General features: G+C 35.1%; 1 protein-coding gene across 2 annotated transcripts in view; it reads right to left on the reverse strand.

Annotated features, from left to right (window-relative positions):
• LOC131682957 (cartilage oligomeric matrix protein) overlaps positions 1–19,649 on the reverse strand; it is a 1,738,261-nt gene that overhangs the window by 206,552 nt on the left and 1,512,060 nt on the right. For both annotated transcript variants that reach the window (XM_058964790.1, XM_058964792.1), the window contains one exon: positions 10,512–10,873. In XM_058964790.1, coding sequence (XP_058820773.1) covers positions 10,512–10,873 — 362 coding nt within the window. The remainder of the gene's footprint in view (positions 1–10,511; positions 10,874–19,649) is intronic.

Here is a 19,649-nt window from a genome sequence, read left to right on the forward strand (position 1 = left end):
CTAGAAGCACTCCTCCATACGGGGTGTCTCGGTCTAGGCGAATAATGTTAAAATCATTCAAGTTGAAATTAATGTTTGAGGAAAGCCATTTTTCACATAAAGCAAAAGCATCGCATTTCAAATTATGCAGCAAAATTTTTAAGGAGTCAATTTTAGGTATGATACTTCTGCAATTCCACTGTAAAACAGTGATGGAGAGCATTTGATTTTTGTTGTATGACCAATTATATGTATAGGTCAAATGTTTAAAAACAGTAATTTAAGGTCAAGATAGGTCATTTTGAAACCGCCAATTTCGGAGGGTTAGTATATTCGATGAGTTTTACAAACGTTAAAGAGCGCATAATTCGATAAAATAATTTTGACGGTATATCGTCCAAGAAGTATTTATGGTGAATTTTCTCAGGTTAATATTCATGATTACAATAAAGTCTCAACAAATTCGCTAAAGACACGAACTCTGTTACTATTTTATGAAAAATTAATTCTGCATAATTTTAAAACTTCAAAAATTACAGTTTCGGAATTATGCCGTTTGGACAGTATGATCGATTTGCACCAAACCGAATTTCTTCAAGTAAGTAGAAACAAAGTCGTTCTACACTCGTTTTCAAGAAACTTCTTCGAATGCTGAATATCTATTATAACACATTGAAACCCCGATTTTATTTTTTATTATATGTTTGATGGGCTCTAGCAGACGAACAAGACTGAATTCGAGTAAATCCTTTCTTGAGCATGTTTTCCTTATCATCAAATCAAGGATACTACTGGGAAGTCACCTTTAGAAAAAGTCGATGTCGAAGTAAAATTTGGAACTATGCACGCATGCACTTCAGAGATAGCGTGATATCAGAAGCTGCGATTTCATTTGAACGCTTTTTTGTGAGAAGAGCGATACTTACAAATGTGAACATAAGGCTTTTTCATACATGCGGATGAGGGCTTTGAAACGCAACAAATTAACCTAAAAATTTTGATTCTACGATATTACTTTCATAAACTACAGCAAAAAATATAACGGGCAAAACTGTATTTTTGTTTGTTTATTTAAAGTTTCGCCCTCCACGCTGCATGCAAACAAACAAGACGATAATTTTTTTTGCTAGCAGTTTAGAGGCGAAACTATTTTTTCGTATTTTTTTAGGATTATCAAGCTGATACCAGCTGTAAATAGTAACAATGATCGCTATTGAAAAAACCCGGACGAAATCGGTGGTGTAAAACGGTAGTTATTGTAAAAAACGTTAGAGCGATACTTCAATGCTGATAGGTGGGACCGAAAAAGTAAACAATCGCCAAAGGGGTGATACTATCATTTTGTCAATTTCAATAGCAAAAACAAATTTTAATTTAATAATTTCAAATACTTTATGAAGTTTTGGGTTTCGATCACTGAATCATGCAATCTAGGATGTAAAAAGGCTTTTAATCCACCTAACAGTGTGTTGAGACATTTCTTATAACTCTTATCACTCTCTTCGGATATTGTATCGTTTGAGAACATTTAGAACTTGATGCTTCGCGATGTTTTTGATAACACATACTACATGGGATAGTGGCAGGACTTAGAGAATCGCTCAAATCAGCACAGGACAACATCAGTGCTAGAAATCTCAAACCAAATCAATGGGAAAGCGAAAAAATGGCCCATAAAATAGACATACAAACGAATTATTGTTAATGCTCTGTTAATAAAATATCTATATTGTGGTGGGAAAACTGAATTTTCCTAAAGGGGTTATATATTGTACTGAGCCAAAAAAATCGATTTTTTTAATCGATTTGAAGTTTATACTTTACTCAAATTTCCAACGCGACTGAGAACTAAGAAATCAACGCTTTTTCTTGAAAAGGGCGATACCAGTGATACCATTCAAAGAAAATCAACAGTGAATATTTCCGGACTTGGTTTTATTTCATATTTAAAAACTATTGTGTTTTTACATCCTAGATTACATGATTCAGTGATCGAAACCCAAAACTTCATAAAGTATTTGAAATTATTAAATTAAAATTTGTTTTTGCTATTGAAATTGACAAAATGATAGTATCGCTCCTTTGGCGATTGTTTACTTTTTCGGTCCCACCTATCAGCATTGAAGTATCGCCCTTACGTTTTTTACAATAACTACCGTTCTACACCACCGATTTCGTCCGTATTTTTTCAATAGCGATCATTGTTACTATTTACAGGTGGTATCAGCTTGATAATCCTAAAAAAATACGAAAATAACAGTTTCGCCTCTAAACTGCTAGCAAAAAAAGTATCGCCCTGTTTGTTTGCATGGAGCGTGGAGGGCGAAACTTTAAATAAACAAACAAAAATACAGTTTCGCCCGTTGTATTTTCTGCTGTAGTTTAAGAAGGCAATATCGTAGAATCAAAATTTTTAGGATAATTTGTTGCGTTTCAAAGCCCTCATTCGCATGTATGAAAAAAAGCCATATGTTTACATTTGTAAGTATCGCCCTTTTCACAAAAAAAGCGTTGAAATGAAATCGCAGCTCCTGATATCACGCTATCTCTGAAGTGCATGCGTACATAGTTCCAAATTTTACTTCGACATCGACTTTTTCTAAAGGTGACTTCCCAGTAGTATCCTTGATTTGAATTATTATCGCTAATCCTAATGCCAAAGAACAAATAAAAACCTCTCGAAAACGAACCGTTGGGGAAAATCATCATCATTACTGGAATTTTCATTTTCACGAATCTTTTCGATAACCTTCCGTCACTTGCGTAAATGCACTGGGTGCACAGTGCTCTGAAAATTTAGCGAAATCGTCTTAGGGCACCAGCGGTTCTAATTCAGAGCTATCTGCGCGGCGAGTTTAATCTGTAAAGAATACTAAAAATTAATTTCTATTCCATAATTTTCAGTTCAGCAATTCGAGAGATCGTGCTCACCGCAAGCTATGAAAAATAGATTACGTTGTGAAGCGATGGTCACTATTTATTAAAAATCACGGTTAAATAAAAAATAAAACTATTAAAAAATTTCAAATAGTTTATAATTTTCACAAACTTATTAGGAAAAATGTATTAATAAGCTTTCGTAATATTGTGTAGGAAAAAAGCTGAAAATTTTAGTATTTTCTCTATCTGCAACATATAAACCCTCAAGTATACCAATTAATTGGTATACGAATTGGAATAGGTTCGCTAAATTTTGGAAGAAGTCCATAAAATAACCCCTTGAAAGCTACCTAAAAATTGTTGTAGTTCGATGCAATAAAGAAATCCCCAAAAATGAAATGTATTAATGTGAAACACAGTGAATAATACATACAATAAAGACCCATTTTTATCAATCTCCTGGTGTATTTTAGGCTGACAAAATGGGGACATTGACTAAATCGGGCAATTTTTTTCTTTATAATGAACTGAAGCGGTTAAAATTATCTTTCCGTCCCTTGATGTAGTCTGATAACTATTTCTGATTATGATGAACTTTTTACTTTGCATATTTCCATCTTCATGATAAGGAAAACATGCTCAAGAAAGGATTTATTCGAATTCAGTCTTGTTCGTCTGCTAGAGCCCATCAAACATTTGTTCATATTTGGCTGATAAAATCGGGATTTCAATGTATTATAATAGATATTCAGCATTCGAAGAAGTTTCTGGTGAACGAGTGTAGAAGGACTTTGTTTCTACTTACTGGAAGTCAGCGGCGTAGCCAGAAATTCGGTTTGGTGAAAATCGATCATACTGTCCAAACGGCATAATTCCGAAACCGTAATTTTTCAAGTTTTAAAATTATGCAGAATTATTTTTTCAGAAAATAGTGACAGAGTTCGTGTCTTTAGCGAATTTGTTGAGACTTTATTGTAATCATGAATATTAACCTGAGAAAATTCACCATGAATACTTCTTGGACGATATACCGTCAAAATTATTTTATGATGCGCTGTTTAACCTTTTTAAACCTCATCGAAGATACTAAACCTCCGAAATTGGTGGTTTCAAAATGATGCTATCTTGACCTTAAATTACTGTTTTTAAACATTTGACCTATACATATAATTGGTCATATAACAAAAATTAAATGCTCATCAAAATCGATCAGGAACTGCTAGAGTCGAATGGAAATCGTAATTTTTCATAAATTTCTCTCTACATTCGGAAAGTGTTATCCTCGTTATTAATCATATTACGTTTTCGTCTCAACTCGACGCATTCCAAAAATAAAAACCTGTTTTAATCCACTTAGTGGTGCAATTGTGCTTGTCTCATTTGTCCAGACTACGATTCCATGGCTGGTTATGTTCAATACAATGGTGGAAATGAATATTACATGTTCAGTACGATTTGCACATACATTCAATGGATCGACAGCCACGATCTTGAGATATTATGTGATACTGAAACATCGCTTGAAACCAGCGGCAGATCATGGAGAAAGATCCGGGAGATCCAGGTCCTGCCTAAATTTTTCAACTTGTTAAGAAATTTAAAACTAGTTTTATTTTTAAAGTAGCAACCCCTCACTTCATACCCCCCTCGGGCCGGTATAATTGAAGATTTTTAGAGTGATTGCATAACCTTTCTATATGAGAAAGGCAAAAATGTACCAAAGTCTAAAAAAGTCAATTTTTGTCAAACATCTCAATGTTTCATGCATTTTAAAGTCATTCGGCATCAAAAATGCAAATTTGATTTTGAAAATTTTTCATTTCAGTTTGTATGGGAATTTGCTGCGTGATTGCACTCTTCAACTCGTAACCCCGGAACCGGAAGGCCAATCAATAAAAAAAAATCAATAGCAGCCGATGGGAAGGTTGTACCTTTCATTTGAGACTAACTTTGTGCAAATCGGTCCAGCCATCTGTGAGAAACAGAGGTCACATTTTTTTCCACATACACACAGACATTTTCCGGTCTCGACGAACTGAGTCGATTGGCATATGAAACTCGGCCCTCCGGGTCGGGATTATATTGACGAATTTTAGAGTGAATGAGAAAGACAAAAACATTTTTAGCAAATGTTGAAAGTTATGCATTTTTTTTTTTGTGAACAGTTCTATGTTTCATAGACATTAAATCAATTTTAACTTCGCTTTCTATTAAATAAAGACCCTTATTACAGTACATCTCTACAAAAACGAGCTCAATTTGAAAATAAATCTGAGGATTATGATTAATTACAGAACTCTGGAATTTTCTATTGGAATGTTTTCAGGCAGGAATTTGATATTGATGCTATTAGACAACTGTGAAATCAAGACCAATAGATCAGTTACATATCAGGACCCCATTCCGACAATTTATCAAAAGTCCTCATGATGTTTAAAACAACAGGTTATCAAACTACGGATCAGACAATTGTTATTGTAATATTGAATTAAATCAGTCTGCATCAATAAATTTTCAACTTCAATTCAATATTTCTTTTGGGTGTGGTGGGGGGGACGGTGGTTGTATGGTGGTCAACCCCAAAACCTTCTCTGGGCTACGCCGTTGCTTGGAATTATTTATTTCGCTTCTCATTTTTCGATATGTTTCAGATCGATCCGATGGTTATAAGTTAGAAAAATTGCAGTCAGAAGGTTCGCACAAATGAACATTTTTGCACTGATAAGTTATCAAGTTCCTTCCAGACAACTTGGAAGTGTTCGGTGATTATTTCTAGCGGTTGTAGATAGTAAAATGAAATACAAAATTCGTTTTATCGAAATACTGTTTGGCTTATTTCAATGGATTATTACTATATTGAACAATAAATAGGCGACAAAGAGTAATCCACAAACAACAAGCCATAACTTTTAAAGTATTCAAAACAGATATTTGAAGTCTTCAGTAAAGTTATTTGCAAAAGTAAGAGCTACAAATTTGCTGAAGACATCATTTCGATATAATCACTTCTAAGAAAATTTGTGAAAATATCTCACTCATAGGGGGATTTATCAGCAAAAGCACAATACCAAAAGAAAGGGCATATTGCCTCCACTGTATTCTCCGAAGATACTATTGACCTAAAATAAGCCGTTTTGGCGTTAATAATAGATTACATGTTTTTGGTCATATTTCTGGCAATGGGAAATGATAAAAATCTTTCGTCCGCATTTAATGTTTAATATCTCTTTTGATAATAGTCCGATTTCAACAATCTATAGCTTGTTCGAAAGGTATTCGTTAAAGCTATCTAAGAACATATAAATTGTTAATCAATATTGTCATTTTCGGCAGATAATTTAAAAAAAACTGCGAAATACGCCATTTTTACGCATTCAAACATTCATATCTTGGAAACTAAACATCAGAATCAAAAACAAATTAATAGCGTTCATACTGTTTTTAGTTCTTTCATTTAAAATTGGTTTGGATAAGATCGGTTCAGCCATTGCTGAGAAACACGAATGAGAATTTGTCCGTTACATACACACACACAGACACACACACAGACATTGTCCCAAATCGTCGAGCTGAGTCGATTGGTATATAAGACTCGGCCCTCCGGGCCTCGGAAAAAATCTTGAAAGTTTGAGCGAATTCTATACATTTCTTTTATAAGAAATGTAAAAACACAATTGTTCTTAAATAGGAAATAAAACAAGTCTGGAAATATTCACTGTTGTTTTTCTTTGAATGGTTTCACTGCTAGTATCGCCCTTTTCAAGAAAAAGCGTTGATTTCTTAGTTCTCAGTCGCGTTGGAAATTTGAGCAAAGTATAAACTTCAAATCGATTAAAAAAAATTCGATTTTTTGGCTCAGTACAATATATAACCCCTTTAGGAAAATTCAGTTTTCCCACCACAATGCATTGATTGAGGAATTTAGATATTTTATTAACAGAGCATTAGCAATAATTCGTTTGTATGTCTATTTTATGGACCATTTTTTCGCTTTCCCATTGATTTGGTTTGAGATTTCTAGCACTGATGTTGTCCTATGCTGATTTGAGCGATTCTCTAAGTCCTGCCACTATCCCATGTAGTATGTGTTATCAAAAACATCGCGAAGCATCAAGTTCTTAATGTTCTCAAACGATATAATATCCGAAGGGAGTGATAAGAGTTATAAGAAATGTCTCATCACACTGTTAGGTGGATTAAAAGCGTTTTTTCTACTAAACGGATTGCCAATCTTGTTTCATAAATCGGAAGGAAAACGTTCAACGCTTGCTACCGATACGTTGTTTGCTATATAAAATTTGTTTAAATAGTTCAAAACTACTTTAAATGAGAATCAACATTAATGATAAAACCAATAAATAGGGGTGTCGCAGCTTTTCTCAAAGCCAGACGTGTGTAAGACGCAGTGCATAACAGACCTGCGTGGTCGTGAGAAGCTGCATCGGACGACCAATCAAATCGGCTACCACCGGAGAGAAGAAAAACGTTGGTGGCGGTGAGAAGGCCAAAAAGCCAAAGGCTAAGAAACGCAGTCACTGAAAAGGCGGTAGTAACTTCCACTAAAATTGCCACCAAAATATCGAAGGCTGCAAAGCGTACTCATTCGGTGTTAGCTGCGAAAGGGGAAAGATGTGTGTACGCAGTAAAAACAATCGTCGGCAAGGTTTGAGTTGTTTCAAAAGATTCTCGTCTTGTATCAACATAGTTATCTACAAACCGTCATTATTAGGACGAATGCAAAATGGAAAAAGAATTTAATTAGAAAGTTTCTTTTATTAACTAGTACTAAGTTTGCGCTTGTTAATTCTGTACTTTTATCAGTGAATCATAAGAAAATGTTTTTCTAATCTACAAACCCGAAGGTTTTTGCAAATCCTTCCAAGAAAATCTGTGAATGTGGCAACTCTGCCACTAAGCGAAACCTACACCAAAACGAATGATGAAAATATTTTCATTTGTCGAACAAAAGGATGGTCTTCCATCTGCATTGTAAAGTCAATAAATAGGAACGCCTTGATGCGAGGCGTGCTCATTCGGAGTGAGCTGCGAAAGGGGAAAGATGTATGTATGCAGTAAAAACAATCGTCGGCAAGGTTTGAATTGTTTCAAAAGATTCTCGTCTTGTATCAACATAGTTATCTACAAACCGTTCTTATTAGGACAAATGCAAAATGGAAAAGGAATTTAATTAGAAAGTTTCTTTTATTAACTAGTACTAAGTTTGCGCTTGTTAATTCTGTACTTTTACCAGTGAATCATAAGAAAATGTTTTTCTAATCTACAAACTCGAAAGTTTTTGCAAATCCTTCCAAGAAAATCAGTGAATGTCGCAACTCTGCCACTAAGCGAAAGCTACACCAAAACGAATGATGAAAAGATGGGTTGGTAATGTATACGACATAACAGGGGTGTCGTGACCACACTTCGAAGTTATTTCAAATCTTGCAAAGCATAAATTGACATAATTTCAATGATTGTTCCTTTATGAATGAAATGATAACTGTCATCTCTTCCAAACAACTTAACCCTCTGCTGCCAACCACGTCGTTTTGCAGGGTTAAGGAGGATCTTTGTAAAATGTCCAGTACATGATTTTATGTTGTTACCTCCACTAAAACCACTTCAGAACACTCCCACATGCCATACATGTACATTGTCTGCTTGTTGAAATCATTATATGAAATTATTGACCTGTATTCAACGCGGAGAACTCGGTAATAAAATTGTTTTGCTGAATATACTAACGGACGGGATCCCCAAGAAAATTTCGCTGAGCCCGGTGAATCGAACTTAATGCGTAAAATTTAGCCATTTGAAAGAGATACAAGCAGAATTTTAAGAATACGATCATCGCGGTTATGTCCCGGACATTACCCGCCCCTAGTTTTTCGCTAAGCGTGTTTATTTCTGTACGGAAAAGATTCCGATGGTTGTTTCGAGAGATTTTAACATTGATATTTCAAAGCAAGAAAATTGTTCATTTCATATATGAATGTCTCAACGAGCTTAGAATCCAGCGCATCCCCTATCAACGCAGACGCCAACAACAAAGGTTCTTTTCAGAACCACTATAATTATTATAAAGACTAACTTGAAACATTCCCACATATTTCATTGAGTATCATTTGATTTGAATTACAAGTCAAACGAGTAGTCACGACACTCCGGTTATATCCTAGACATTACCCACCCATCTTTTTTGGTTATATTATATTATTTATTTAATTTACTTTAATCATTTTATTAAATTTTTAATTTTTCCCAGTTCATATATTTTATTCAGTTTATTAATTTTATTAGTTCGGTTTATTCAGTTCTTTTTATTATTGGATGACAGTTTGTTAGCTCGAAACAATTTTATTTACTCTCTTAATTTCATATCGGTTGAATTATTATCTAACTTTCATTTGAGCTAATTTGATTTATTTTATTAATTTGATTTATATTAATCATTTTTCTTTTGCTTCATAATTATTTTAAATTTTAATTTGTTTTATTATTTTTCTTTAATTTATTCAGTTTATACGAAGTGTTAATCGTGCAGGACTCGAAACTGTGCTTATCTCACATCTAGTTGCCTGCCAACTTTGCGTGTGTTCGACAAACTAATGATTAATACAACAGTGTTATATGTGAGAAATGTCTCATCTCACTGATAGGTGGATTAAATAGATTTTTTCCAAAATCATGTTAACTTCTTGATTTACCAAAGTTTCAGCAAGAAAAAAATCGATTTTTTTAGAACTTTGGGTAAAGCGAATTGACAAAAACTTTTGTGTGTTATAATGTATCGTTTCAATAACAATCTGTAACTTTTTCATGCAAAAATATCTGCAAGCGACTCGGTGATGAAGCTTTTTGCAGAATGTCTCTGGAAAAAACACGATTTGCGGAGTTACCGGCCATTCAAAAACTACTTAACCGATTTATTTCAAATTTTGCATACACATTCTATGTGAAAAATACCTAACCCCTACGTTGAGTGTTTGAGATAATTTTTCGATTAAGGGTTTTTTACTCATTACATGACGGCATTTGTCGTGAAAGATAGCAATTTTTATTTCGAATTAGTAAAAAGCACCCTTAATCGAACAATTATCTCAAAAACTTAACGTGGTGTTAGGTATTTCTCACATAGAATGTGTATGCAAAATTTGAAATAAATCGGTTAAGCAGTTTTTTAACGGCAACGGTAACACCGCAAATCGTGTTTTTCCAGAGACGTTCTACAAAAAGCATCATCGCCGAATCTTTTGTGGATATTTTTGCATGAAAAAATCATAAAATGTTATTGAAATGATACTTTATAACACATAGAAGTACTGGTCAATTTTCTTTACCCAAAGTTCTAAAAAAAATCGCATGGAAGTGATTTTTTTTCTTGCTGAAACCTCTACCCCCTCCTTAAACCTGTATCCAATTTATATATTTGTGTTTAACTAGCCATTAATACTATTTTTGCTTTTGTCAAAATATAACATTAAATTTGAACTAGAAGCTCAAGTATCATTCTTTGATTTTGGCGTAAAGTAGCCCCCGTTGCATAAAGTAACCCCCGATGACGGTATATTGAATTAGGAATGTAATGTATGAAAATGATGTGATAAATGAACAACAAAACAATAGAAAGGACTGCTATTTCGAGCACTTACTTGTATGTATTGCTTCCAGCATGTCTGCAGACGGCATTTCTATCGCATACAGTTCCATCGAAGCACATTCCTTCCACCGCAAGACAACCATTTGTCGAGTTTCGTATATATCCTCGATTACAATGGCACTCGTACGATCCTTCAGTATTAATGCAAGCTGAATGGGTACCGCATCTTGCTGAGCCTTCAGAACATTCATTGATATCACTACATTTTTGTCTCTGTAAGGCATACTCAAATGTAGCAGCGTACAAACCACCACTATGAAGACCTGTAAATCCAGCAGGGCAAGGCTCACATCGGAATCCTGGAACCAGATTAATACAACGAACCCTTACGTCGCAAGGTTCAATCAAATCACACTGAAATATATAGATGTTCAATTAGTAGGCTAGTGAACTGGTTAAAAACATAATGTTTCAAATTGACCAAACCAACAAATAATACTGACGTACTATACAACCACCACATTAATCGCTCGGAACAATTACCGTTCTGATAGAAAAATCTAAAGAGTGGAGTTAATATAGGGTGACCATTTGAGTGACTTGAGAAAATTACCCCTATCGGCCCACCCCTGAGTATATTCCTTGTCCGACGAGGAGTACTTGTACTAAATTTGAAGCAAATCGTACAAGTCTAGCTACCGGACCAACGTGCCTGAAGTTCGTGTGGGATTTTTCGACAATTTACATGGAGAAAACCTACTAGCTCGCATTTTCGTCGCTAGGTGACACTGTACGCATCGTATTATCACTGTAAGTGAAAATAAGAAAGATAATTTAATTGTCTATAGCTTTGTCCAAGACTGTTAGCACATGTTAGAATTTTAGCACATGATACGAGTCATGTTTTGGTTACAACATTTTAGTTTCACATGTTACCATATAGGGGGCGCCTATGCTAACTTTTCAACGGAGAGAGATAGAAATTAGGTGTCTTCTACAAAGTTATAGAACAGGTATTTTTCAGTAATTCTTTCGAATATGCCGATGTTCTATCTCTCTTTTATGAAAAGTTACTGTTGGCGTCCTCTATACGGTGGAACTAAAATTTTCTAACCAAAACATAACTCGTATCATATACTACAATTATTTTGAACATACTATTCAGGTAAATCTAACCATTATTTCTGTATAGTTCGTGAGAATCGAGTACTGATACACAAACACAACCATGCACTTCTAGGCCCCATGCAAAACTGACTCAGACATCACTTCGTTAAACGTTTAATAATTTCTTTTAACTAAGTCGGATTGACTAATAGTTTCGATCAAAGTTGTAGATAATTAAATTGTTTTTTTTTTTTTATTTTTACTTACAGTGATAATTCAATGCGCACAGTGCTACCTAGCGGCGAAAATGTAAGCTAGTGGGTTTTCTCCATGTAAATTGTCGAAAAATCCCATACAAACTTCAGGTACGTTGGTCCGGTAGCTAGACTTGTCCGATTTACTGCAAATTTGTAGCAAGTACTTCTGGTGGGACTAGAAATCGACTCAGGGGTGGGCCCCCTGAGTATTTGGAATTTGTTTGGGACACCCCTAATGTTTTGTATTTTTTTAAACTTTTATAAGTATGACATAGGAGAAACATATGAAACTAACTGTAAAAATCATTTTGTTTAAACATGCCATGTAATCTTAAAACGCATCGATAAAATCAGCAGTTGGCGCAAGTTCGTTGAAATCAGGAATCTCGATGACAAGATAAGATTGCTGAGAGGAAGCGGTAACTGCAGAAAAGATTCAGTTACCGATTTAAAAATACAAGAGTGCTGACGATCAATTTCATTTTTTGCTTTGACTAAAAATTTTAAACGTTTTATTACAAAGGCACATATGGCGATTCCAGGTGGTATTACATGGAAAGAGATAATCTTTCAACTTTCTTCTAACAGTAATATAACATTAGAAGAACTTTTGGAATTATATATGTTACTTGTTTGAATAACAACTCATACTGCCTCTATTTTTTCCCTTTAATTAGATTAAATTAGCTAGAGATTACTAAGTAGGGTAACCAACCTAATTTGGACCCCTACCTATTTTGGACCCTGTTAATGTATTTTCCTCCTGCACTGCCAGGTTTCTCTGCATTTGTTAGGTGTGATGCAACTATTACATTCCTTGGGTGGTCAAGTTTCAATATCATTAGTTCATCTCTAATTGTTTAAAATTAAACAGAATCCACAGTTTTAAAAAGTATCACCGAAAACGTTTCCTAATTCAACGATAGCGAAGAGGAACCGGTGGAAATGATACTTTTTCAAATCGGATTTAAATATACAATTGTAATATTTTATATTGATTTAATTAGATTGACTGATTTGGTATTATGCATGTTACGTGTTTGAAAAGGTTTATTCGTAATGTTTTATCTAAAAAGTCTTAATTAAATGGTGTCCACAATATGAGTTGAAAAATTGCTCTCAACAAACTTTGGACACCCCTAGATTTTTTTCCTGACAGCTGTTTGGTTTTTTAGAGCTGAAATTATCAAAAAGTGAAAAATTGTGGTCCGTGCCGACTTTCACGACCTTTAAAACACCATTAAATGGTCTCAATAACCCATAAAAAATACTAACGCATGGTTTTTCTATGGGATCTACCGGACCATGACGATGGTGTTTTTGTGGGTTGAACCAATTTCAAACACCCATGTCCAACCCCATGAGTATGGGGGTATTATGGATTTTACGTTTGCTCGGGTACCACGCGAATTCATCAAGCGTAATTTTTACTCACTAAATAATCACCATATACGATTCAATTACTAGTCAATGTTTATTGACCCTTCGCACTTTCCTTAAATTCGATCGAAATCAGCAACATACTGATAGCTAAACTTGAATAATACTTATAGCTTATATGCTCCTGAATTGGTAGTAATGCATGTTGTTTTTTGACCTGGTTTACTGCAAAAATATTTATCAACAGACAGAGCATATTTTTAACTAACCGAACACATCAACATGATCAAAACACAACATATATTTCTTTTGATTTCCTTGCATTTTAACCCTGCCTACTGTGATTGGGTGCTCTAGACTGCGAATAAACAGACGTTAGTTTTATGTTATTAGGGAACCCCATAGAATACAGAATGAATATTATATTATTAAATATGACATTACATGAGCAATTTACGTGGCTTACAACTCTTATCAAAACGGTGACGGAAAATGAAAGACAATATTTCTCAAACAATTTTCGGTTAGCAACCAAACCAATTGTTAGGTAATGTATTTGTGCTGTAACACTGAATTCAAGATTTTCATCGTGCAGAATTTCAAATTTCCTTTGCTAGGCTTAATGACAATTATTTTCAAAACTGACTGTCATCGAGATGCTTCAGTCAAACTAAGTGAACAAAAGAGCGAAAAGACAGAACATTTTTTTTTCGCAAAGGCACTCACGTAGTATGACTAACACTATATGTTGCTGTCACAGTGTGAGAACCTGTACGGAAAGAGAGTCGAATATGAGTACTTGCGACCGTGTAGGAAGGTTTCTGTTTCTGCAGCACTGCAACGGATGGATGAATAAATAATATTTCTTAAAGTACATCAAACATATCTTGCATCCTCAGCTAGTTAAGGCAAACCTGCTTCCGGTTATTTATTTTGTTGATGGACACTCTTCGCACACGCCATGGGAAACAGCAGAAGAATGCAGTAAACTTGGCATTACCCATATCTGCTTGTATGCAAACTGCACAAGGATTTTACAACCCTTGGACGTTGCAGTTTTCAAACCTCTGAAAAAGATGACTGGAAAATCAGAAATCCAAATTAACACGTAAAAACGGAAAATTTTTCGCGCCTTCTGGAAAAGGCGATGGAATCGATCGATGATCGCATTATTGGAAATGGGTTTGAAGCATGCGGATTATTTCCATTCGATAAAAATAGCGTCGATTACTCCAAATGTCTCGCTCGCAACAGTTCCAATATAGATCAGAATAATCCACAACACGGAAACTGCGATGAAATGAATGTTAGCGCTGTAAGTAGTTCGAAAACTTTCCCAGTAAGTCATGCTGATGCGAAAGAAGTACTTGATATGATGGGTCGGTCCCAGCGCATGCGATACCACGAGGGAAATGATATGGATTCTATGTCAGAGGAAGACCAGATTATTGCGAAAGTTTACAATATCTTCAAACCAATGGATGTCGTCAAAAATAAAACGGTTGAGGAACATTTTATTGAAGACCAAAATATGACCGAAGAGGGGACTTCTGAAATGCACGTTGAAGAAGATTTTCAATTCGAGTTTGTTAAAATCGACGAATTATGTGTTGACAATCTAAGCGGTACATCACCACAAAGTAATGATAAGAGTGAACTTGCCAAATTCCTTGTGGCGGTTAAGCAAAAGCCACCACGCAACCCGATCAATAATCATCTATACTCATCATCATTTAAGACCTTAGACGTGATCCATCTGATTACTACACAGAAAGCATGAGTCACAGTCAATATAAAATCAAGTCCCGATAAAGCAATTAAATACTTTCGATATAAACAAAATCCAAATGACTCCATCTAGCTTACATCGTATGATTCTAGCCATACTTTGTAACACTTAGAAATTCCGATAGAACAATCAAAAGACTATTCTAACCAGCAAATAGGCAAAGCGACAGCACTCAAGAATGAAAATTCCCGAACCTGCGACATGGCGAACCGTGCCAGTTGCTTCGCGAGTGAACTAAGTGCCCAGTAAGGGACTTAAGAAAAAAAATTTAAAGTGCGAAAATCAAAGCGCGACATGGCGAACAATTCCAGTCGATTCTCGTTGTGACTAAGTCCCAGCTAAGGGACTTAGAGAGAAATTTTTTTTTCAAGTGAAAAGTTTAAAAGCGACATGGCGAATCGTGCCAGTCGGGGCGCATTGTGACTAAATCCCAGCAAAGAGACTTAGAAAAACTTAGGTAAAAAGTTTAAGTGCGGCATGGCGAACAGTGCCAGCCGCCTAGCACAGTAACTAATTTCCAAAGTGGCAAGAAAAAAAAGGGACTGCAAGTGACATTAAGAAAAATTTGCAAAGTAGCAAAAGGAACAAAAAGTGAACTTTCTAACAAATGGAACCACAAGTGCGTAAAGTTTTCTGCGTTAAAATACAAAACCAAACACCTGTGAGAACAAAATGGGTTGGTTCTCAGCCGACGACACGGCGTCATCAAATATAATCTTCGCAGGAAGCGAAACCCAAACATGGGCGATAATTATTCTAGCAGCTTCAGCAGCAGCGTTCATCCCAGGCAAGGTGATATACAAATTAAACAACGTGCACACGGAGGGGATGGCAGAACGCGCAGCGAGGAGGATCGTGGCGCAAGCCTAAAATAAATCAAGGTAGATAATTAATTACAAAAATAACCCGAGAAAAAAATGTACTGAGATTGATTTGAGATAATAAATAACCCGTAAAAAATGTGTATTGAGATTGATTTGAGATGATTAATAACCAAAAAAATATATAATTAAAGGCGACACAAACCAAAAGAAAACAAAACGTCGGAAATTGAAATAATTTTAGGATAGATAGAGGATAAAATAAAATATTTTCGCGAAATAGAACGGCAATCGGCGAAAATTGAAAAAAAAGGATGAATTCAAACAATGGATGAACGACCCATCCAGTAATAAATATAAAGTTGAATTAACATTATACCCGGAAAACTCAGAAATTTCGGAAAAATTTACACAGTTATATGAAAAATACCCACTTATCGGAAGAACAATTGCTACAAAACTGAACAAAAGATATTTCCATAAAAAAGGATTCTACCCAGATCCAAAACATTTCGACCTATAAAATCCATATAACCCAAAAATAAATAATTAGCAAAGAGCTATGAATGGACAAAATCGACGAAAGTTTAAATACCCTAAAATTAATAGAAGCTAATTTTAGGAATGCTCCGTATAGAAAATATACAAAAACATTATTATTGGCAAAGAAAAAAGAGGCAATTCAAGCCCAAACAGCCATTAATAACCATTTACTAGAACTGGAATAAACATTAGACCCAGATCTATTTAATTTAATAAACAGAGAAGCAAAATTGCTCTCTGGGAAAATATATACACTAATCGATTCAAGATTAGCAAATATACCAGGGCTCGATAAATTTAAAAGAGCCGCTAAACTTGTAATAATCATAAATAGATGGAACCCCAAACCAAAAATGGCCAACCTAGAAAATATAATTAAAACGGTAACAGCACTGATGCCCGAATACGACGGCTCAGCAACGAACCTAACCAGTGTAATTGACGCGCTGGAGATCCTATCGACAATATTAATCCAAGCTTAAAGGCAGAGCAAGAAATGCTTTCGCCGCTAAGCCTGAGAATATAAAAGCAATCATTGAAAAATTAAAAACAATCGCGCCGGTTTCCGTGGGAGCCGTACTAGCGAAACTAAAGACCTGTAAGCAAAACGCAGGCATACAAACATTTACAACCGAAATAGAAAACTTAGCTTCCCAACTTGAAGCAGCCTACGTTGCGAAAAAATACAGGCGAAAATCACCAAAGAAATATCCACAAAGGAAGCAATCAAATAGATGGCCGATGGCTCAAAAATCGACAAAACGGCACCTATCTTACGCGCCGGTACATATACACGGTGTTCCTAAAACCATTATTAACTAAAAAAAAATGACCATAAATTTGGCATACGGCATTCGAAAGATACGGTATCCAAGCATCTTCTCAGAGAATTTCAAAATGATCCATCGAAGGATTCGAGAGACATGGCTATTTGAAGGTTTATGATACGTTTCATAAGGCTACCAGCAAACACCCACGGGTTTGGTCCAATCTCTATAAACAAAAAAAAATATTTGTCTACTTATTTAGTACATGGCCTTCGAAAGATATAGTAATCAAGTATATCCCTTGCAAGTTTGAAAATATTTCATTGACGGAATCGAAAGTTATAACGGTTTGGATGTGGTATGCGGTCATAGATGGGTTTTCTACCAGACTTCAAGCGTGAATCCATGTTTGTCCATTGACTATTTAGATCGTTTATACGTGTTGCGATTTTTAAAGGAAACCCTTGCGATTTAATTACATAAATATAATGTACAAATGGTGTTATTTATATGGTGCACTGAAAAAATATGAAAATAGGGTTGTCTACCAAACGTTAAATATAATGTATAAATTAAAAAAAAACAGATGAAAGTTGGAATGTTTACTTCAAAAGGCCATATCTCAATGGTATGTTGACCGATTCTAATTATTTTTTTCATTATTGAACAGGCAGACGTTTCATCATTAATTTTCATCAAGAAGAATATACAATAGAGTTGTCTGCATAAATAAATAGACAATATAATTGGTCTCAACTATATGTATTATAATTATTTAGTGATTATTTTTGTATTAAAAATAGCGGCCAAATATCAATTTTTATATACTAGTTGATTGCAATTGCTGTTTACTACAAATTATGGATATATGAAATGTTAAAACTAACATACTACCCATGATCGCATAGTTGTCCCGTTTTCTATGGGATTTCCTATCTTTGTGGGACTGATATGCGATCATAGGCAGCATAGTCGTGATTCGCTGGTCGCTCAATTTTTAACAGGAGCCGCTTTTTAGTTGGACCTCGGCTAGTTGGTCCATTCTCGACATCTGAATGTCAAATTCTCATGTTGAATTATGTGTTGACAATCTAAGCGGTACATCACCACAAAGTAATGATAAGAGTGAACTTGCCAAATTCTTTGTGGCGGTTAAGCAAAAGCCACCACGCAACCCGATCAATAATCATCTATACTCATCATCATTTAAGACCTTAGACGTGATCCATCTGATTACTACACAGAAAGCATGAGTCACAGTCAATATAAAATCAAGTCCCGATAAAGCAATTAAATACTTTCGATATAAACAAAATCCAAATGACTCCATCTAGCTTACATCGTATGATTCTAGCCATACTTTGTAACACTTAGAAATTCCGATAGAACAATCAAAAGACTATTCTAACCAGCAAATAGGCAAAGCGACAGCACTCAAGAATGAAAATTCCCGAACCTGCGACATGGCGAACCGTGCCAGTTGCTTCGCGAGTGAACTAAGTGCCCAGTAAGGGACTTAAGAAAAAAAATTTAAAGTGCGAAAATCAAAGCGCGACATGGCGAACAATTCCAGTCGATTCTCGTTGTGACTAAGTCCCAGCTAAGGGACTTAGAGAGAAATTTTTTTTTCAAGTGAAAAGTTTAAAAGCGACATGGCGAATCGTGCCAGTCGGGGCGCATTGTGACTAAATCCCAGCAAAGAGACTTAGAAAAACTTAGGTAAAAAGTTTAAGTGCGGCATGGCGAACAGTGCCAGCCGCCTAGCACAGTAACTAATTTCCAAAGTGGCAAGAAAAAAAGGGACTGCAAGTGACATTAAGAAAAATTTGCAAAGTAGCAAAAGGAACAAAAAGTGAACTTTCTAACAAATGGAACCACAAGTGCGTAAAGTTTTCTGCGTTAAAATACAAAACCAAACACCTGTGAGAACAAAATGGGTTGGTTCTCAGCCGACGACACGGCGTCATCAAATATAATCTTCGCAGGAAGCGAAACCCAAACATGGGCGATAATTATTCTAGCAGCTTCAGCAGCAGCGTTCATCCCAGGCAAGGTGATATACAAATTAAACAACGTGCACACGGAGAGGATGGCAGAACGCGCAGCGAGGAGGATCGTGGCGCAAGCCTAAAATAAATCAAGGTAGATAATTAATTACAAAAATAACCCGAGAAAAAAAATGTACTGAGATTGATTTGAGATAATAAATAACCCGTAAAAAATGTGTATTGAGATTGATTTGAGATGATTAATAACCAAAAAAATATATAATTAAAGGCGACACAAACCAAAAGAAAACAAAACGTCGGAAATTGAAATAATTTTAGGATAGATAGAGGATAAAATAAAATATTTTCGCGAAATAGAACGGCAATCGGCGAAAATTGAAAAAAAAGGATGAATTCAAACAATGGATGAACGACCCATCCAGTAATAAATATAAAGTTGAATTAACATTATACCCGGAAAACTCAGAAATTTCGGAAAAATTTACACAGTTATATGAAAAATACCCACTTATCGGAA

The sequence above is a fragment of the Topomyia yanbarensis genome, chromosome 2 (genome assembly GCF_030247195.1).
Source record: "Topomyia yanbarensis strain Yona2022 chromosome 2, ASM3024719v1, whole genome shotgun sequence".
In the NCBI taxonomy this organism is placed as follows: domain Eukaryota; kingdom Metazoa; phylum Arthropoda; class Insecta; order Diptera; family Culicidae; genus Topomyia; species Topomyia yanbarensis.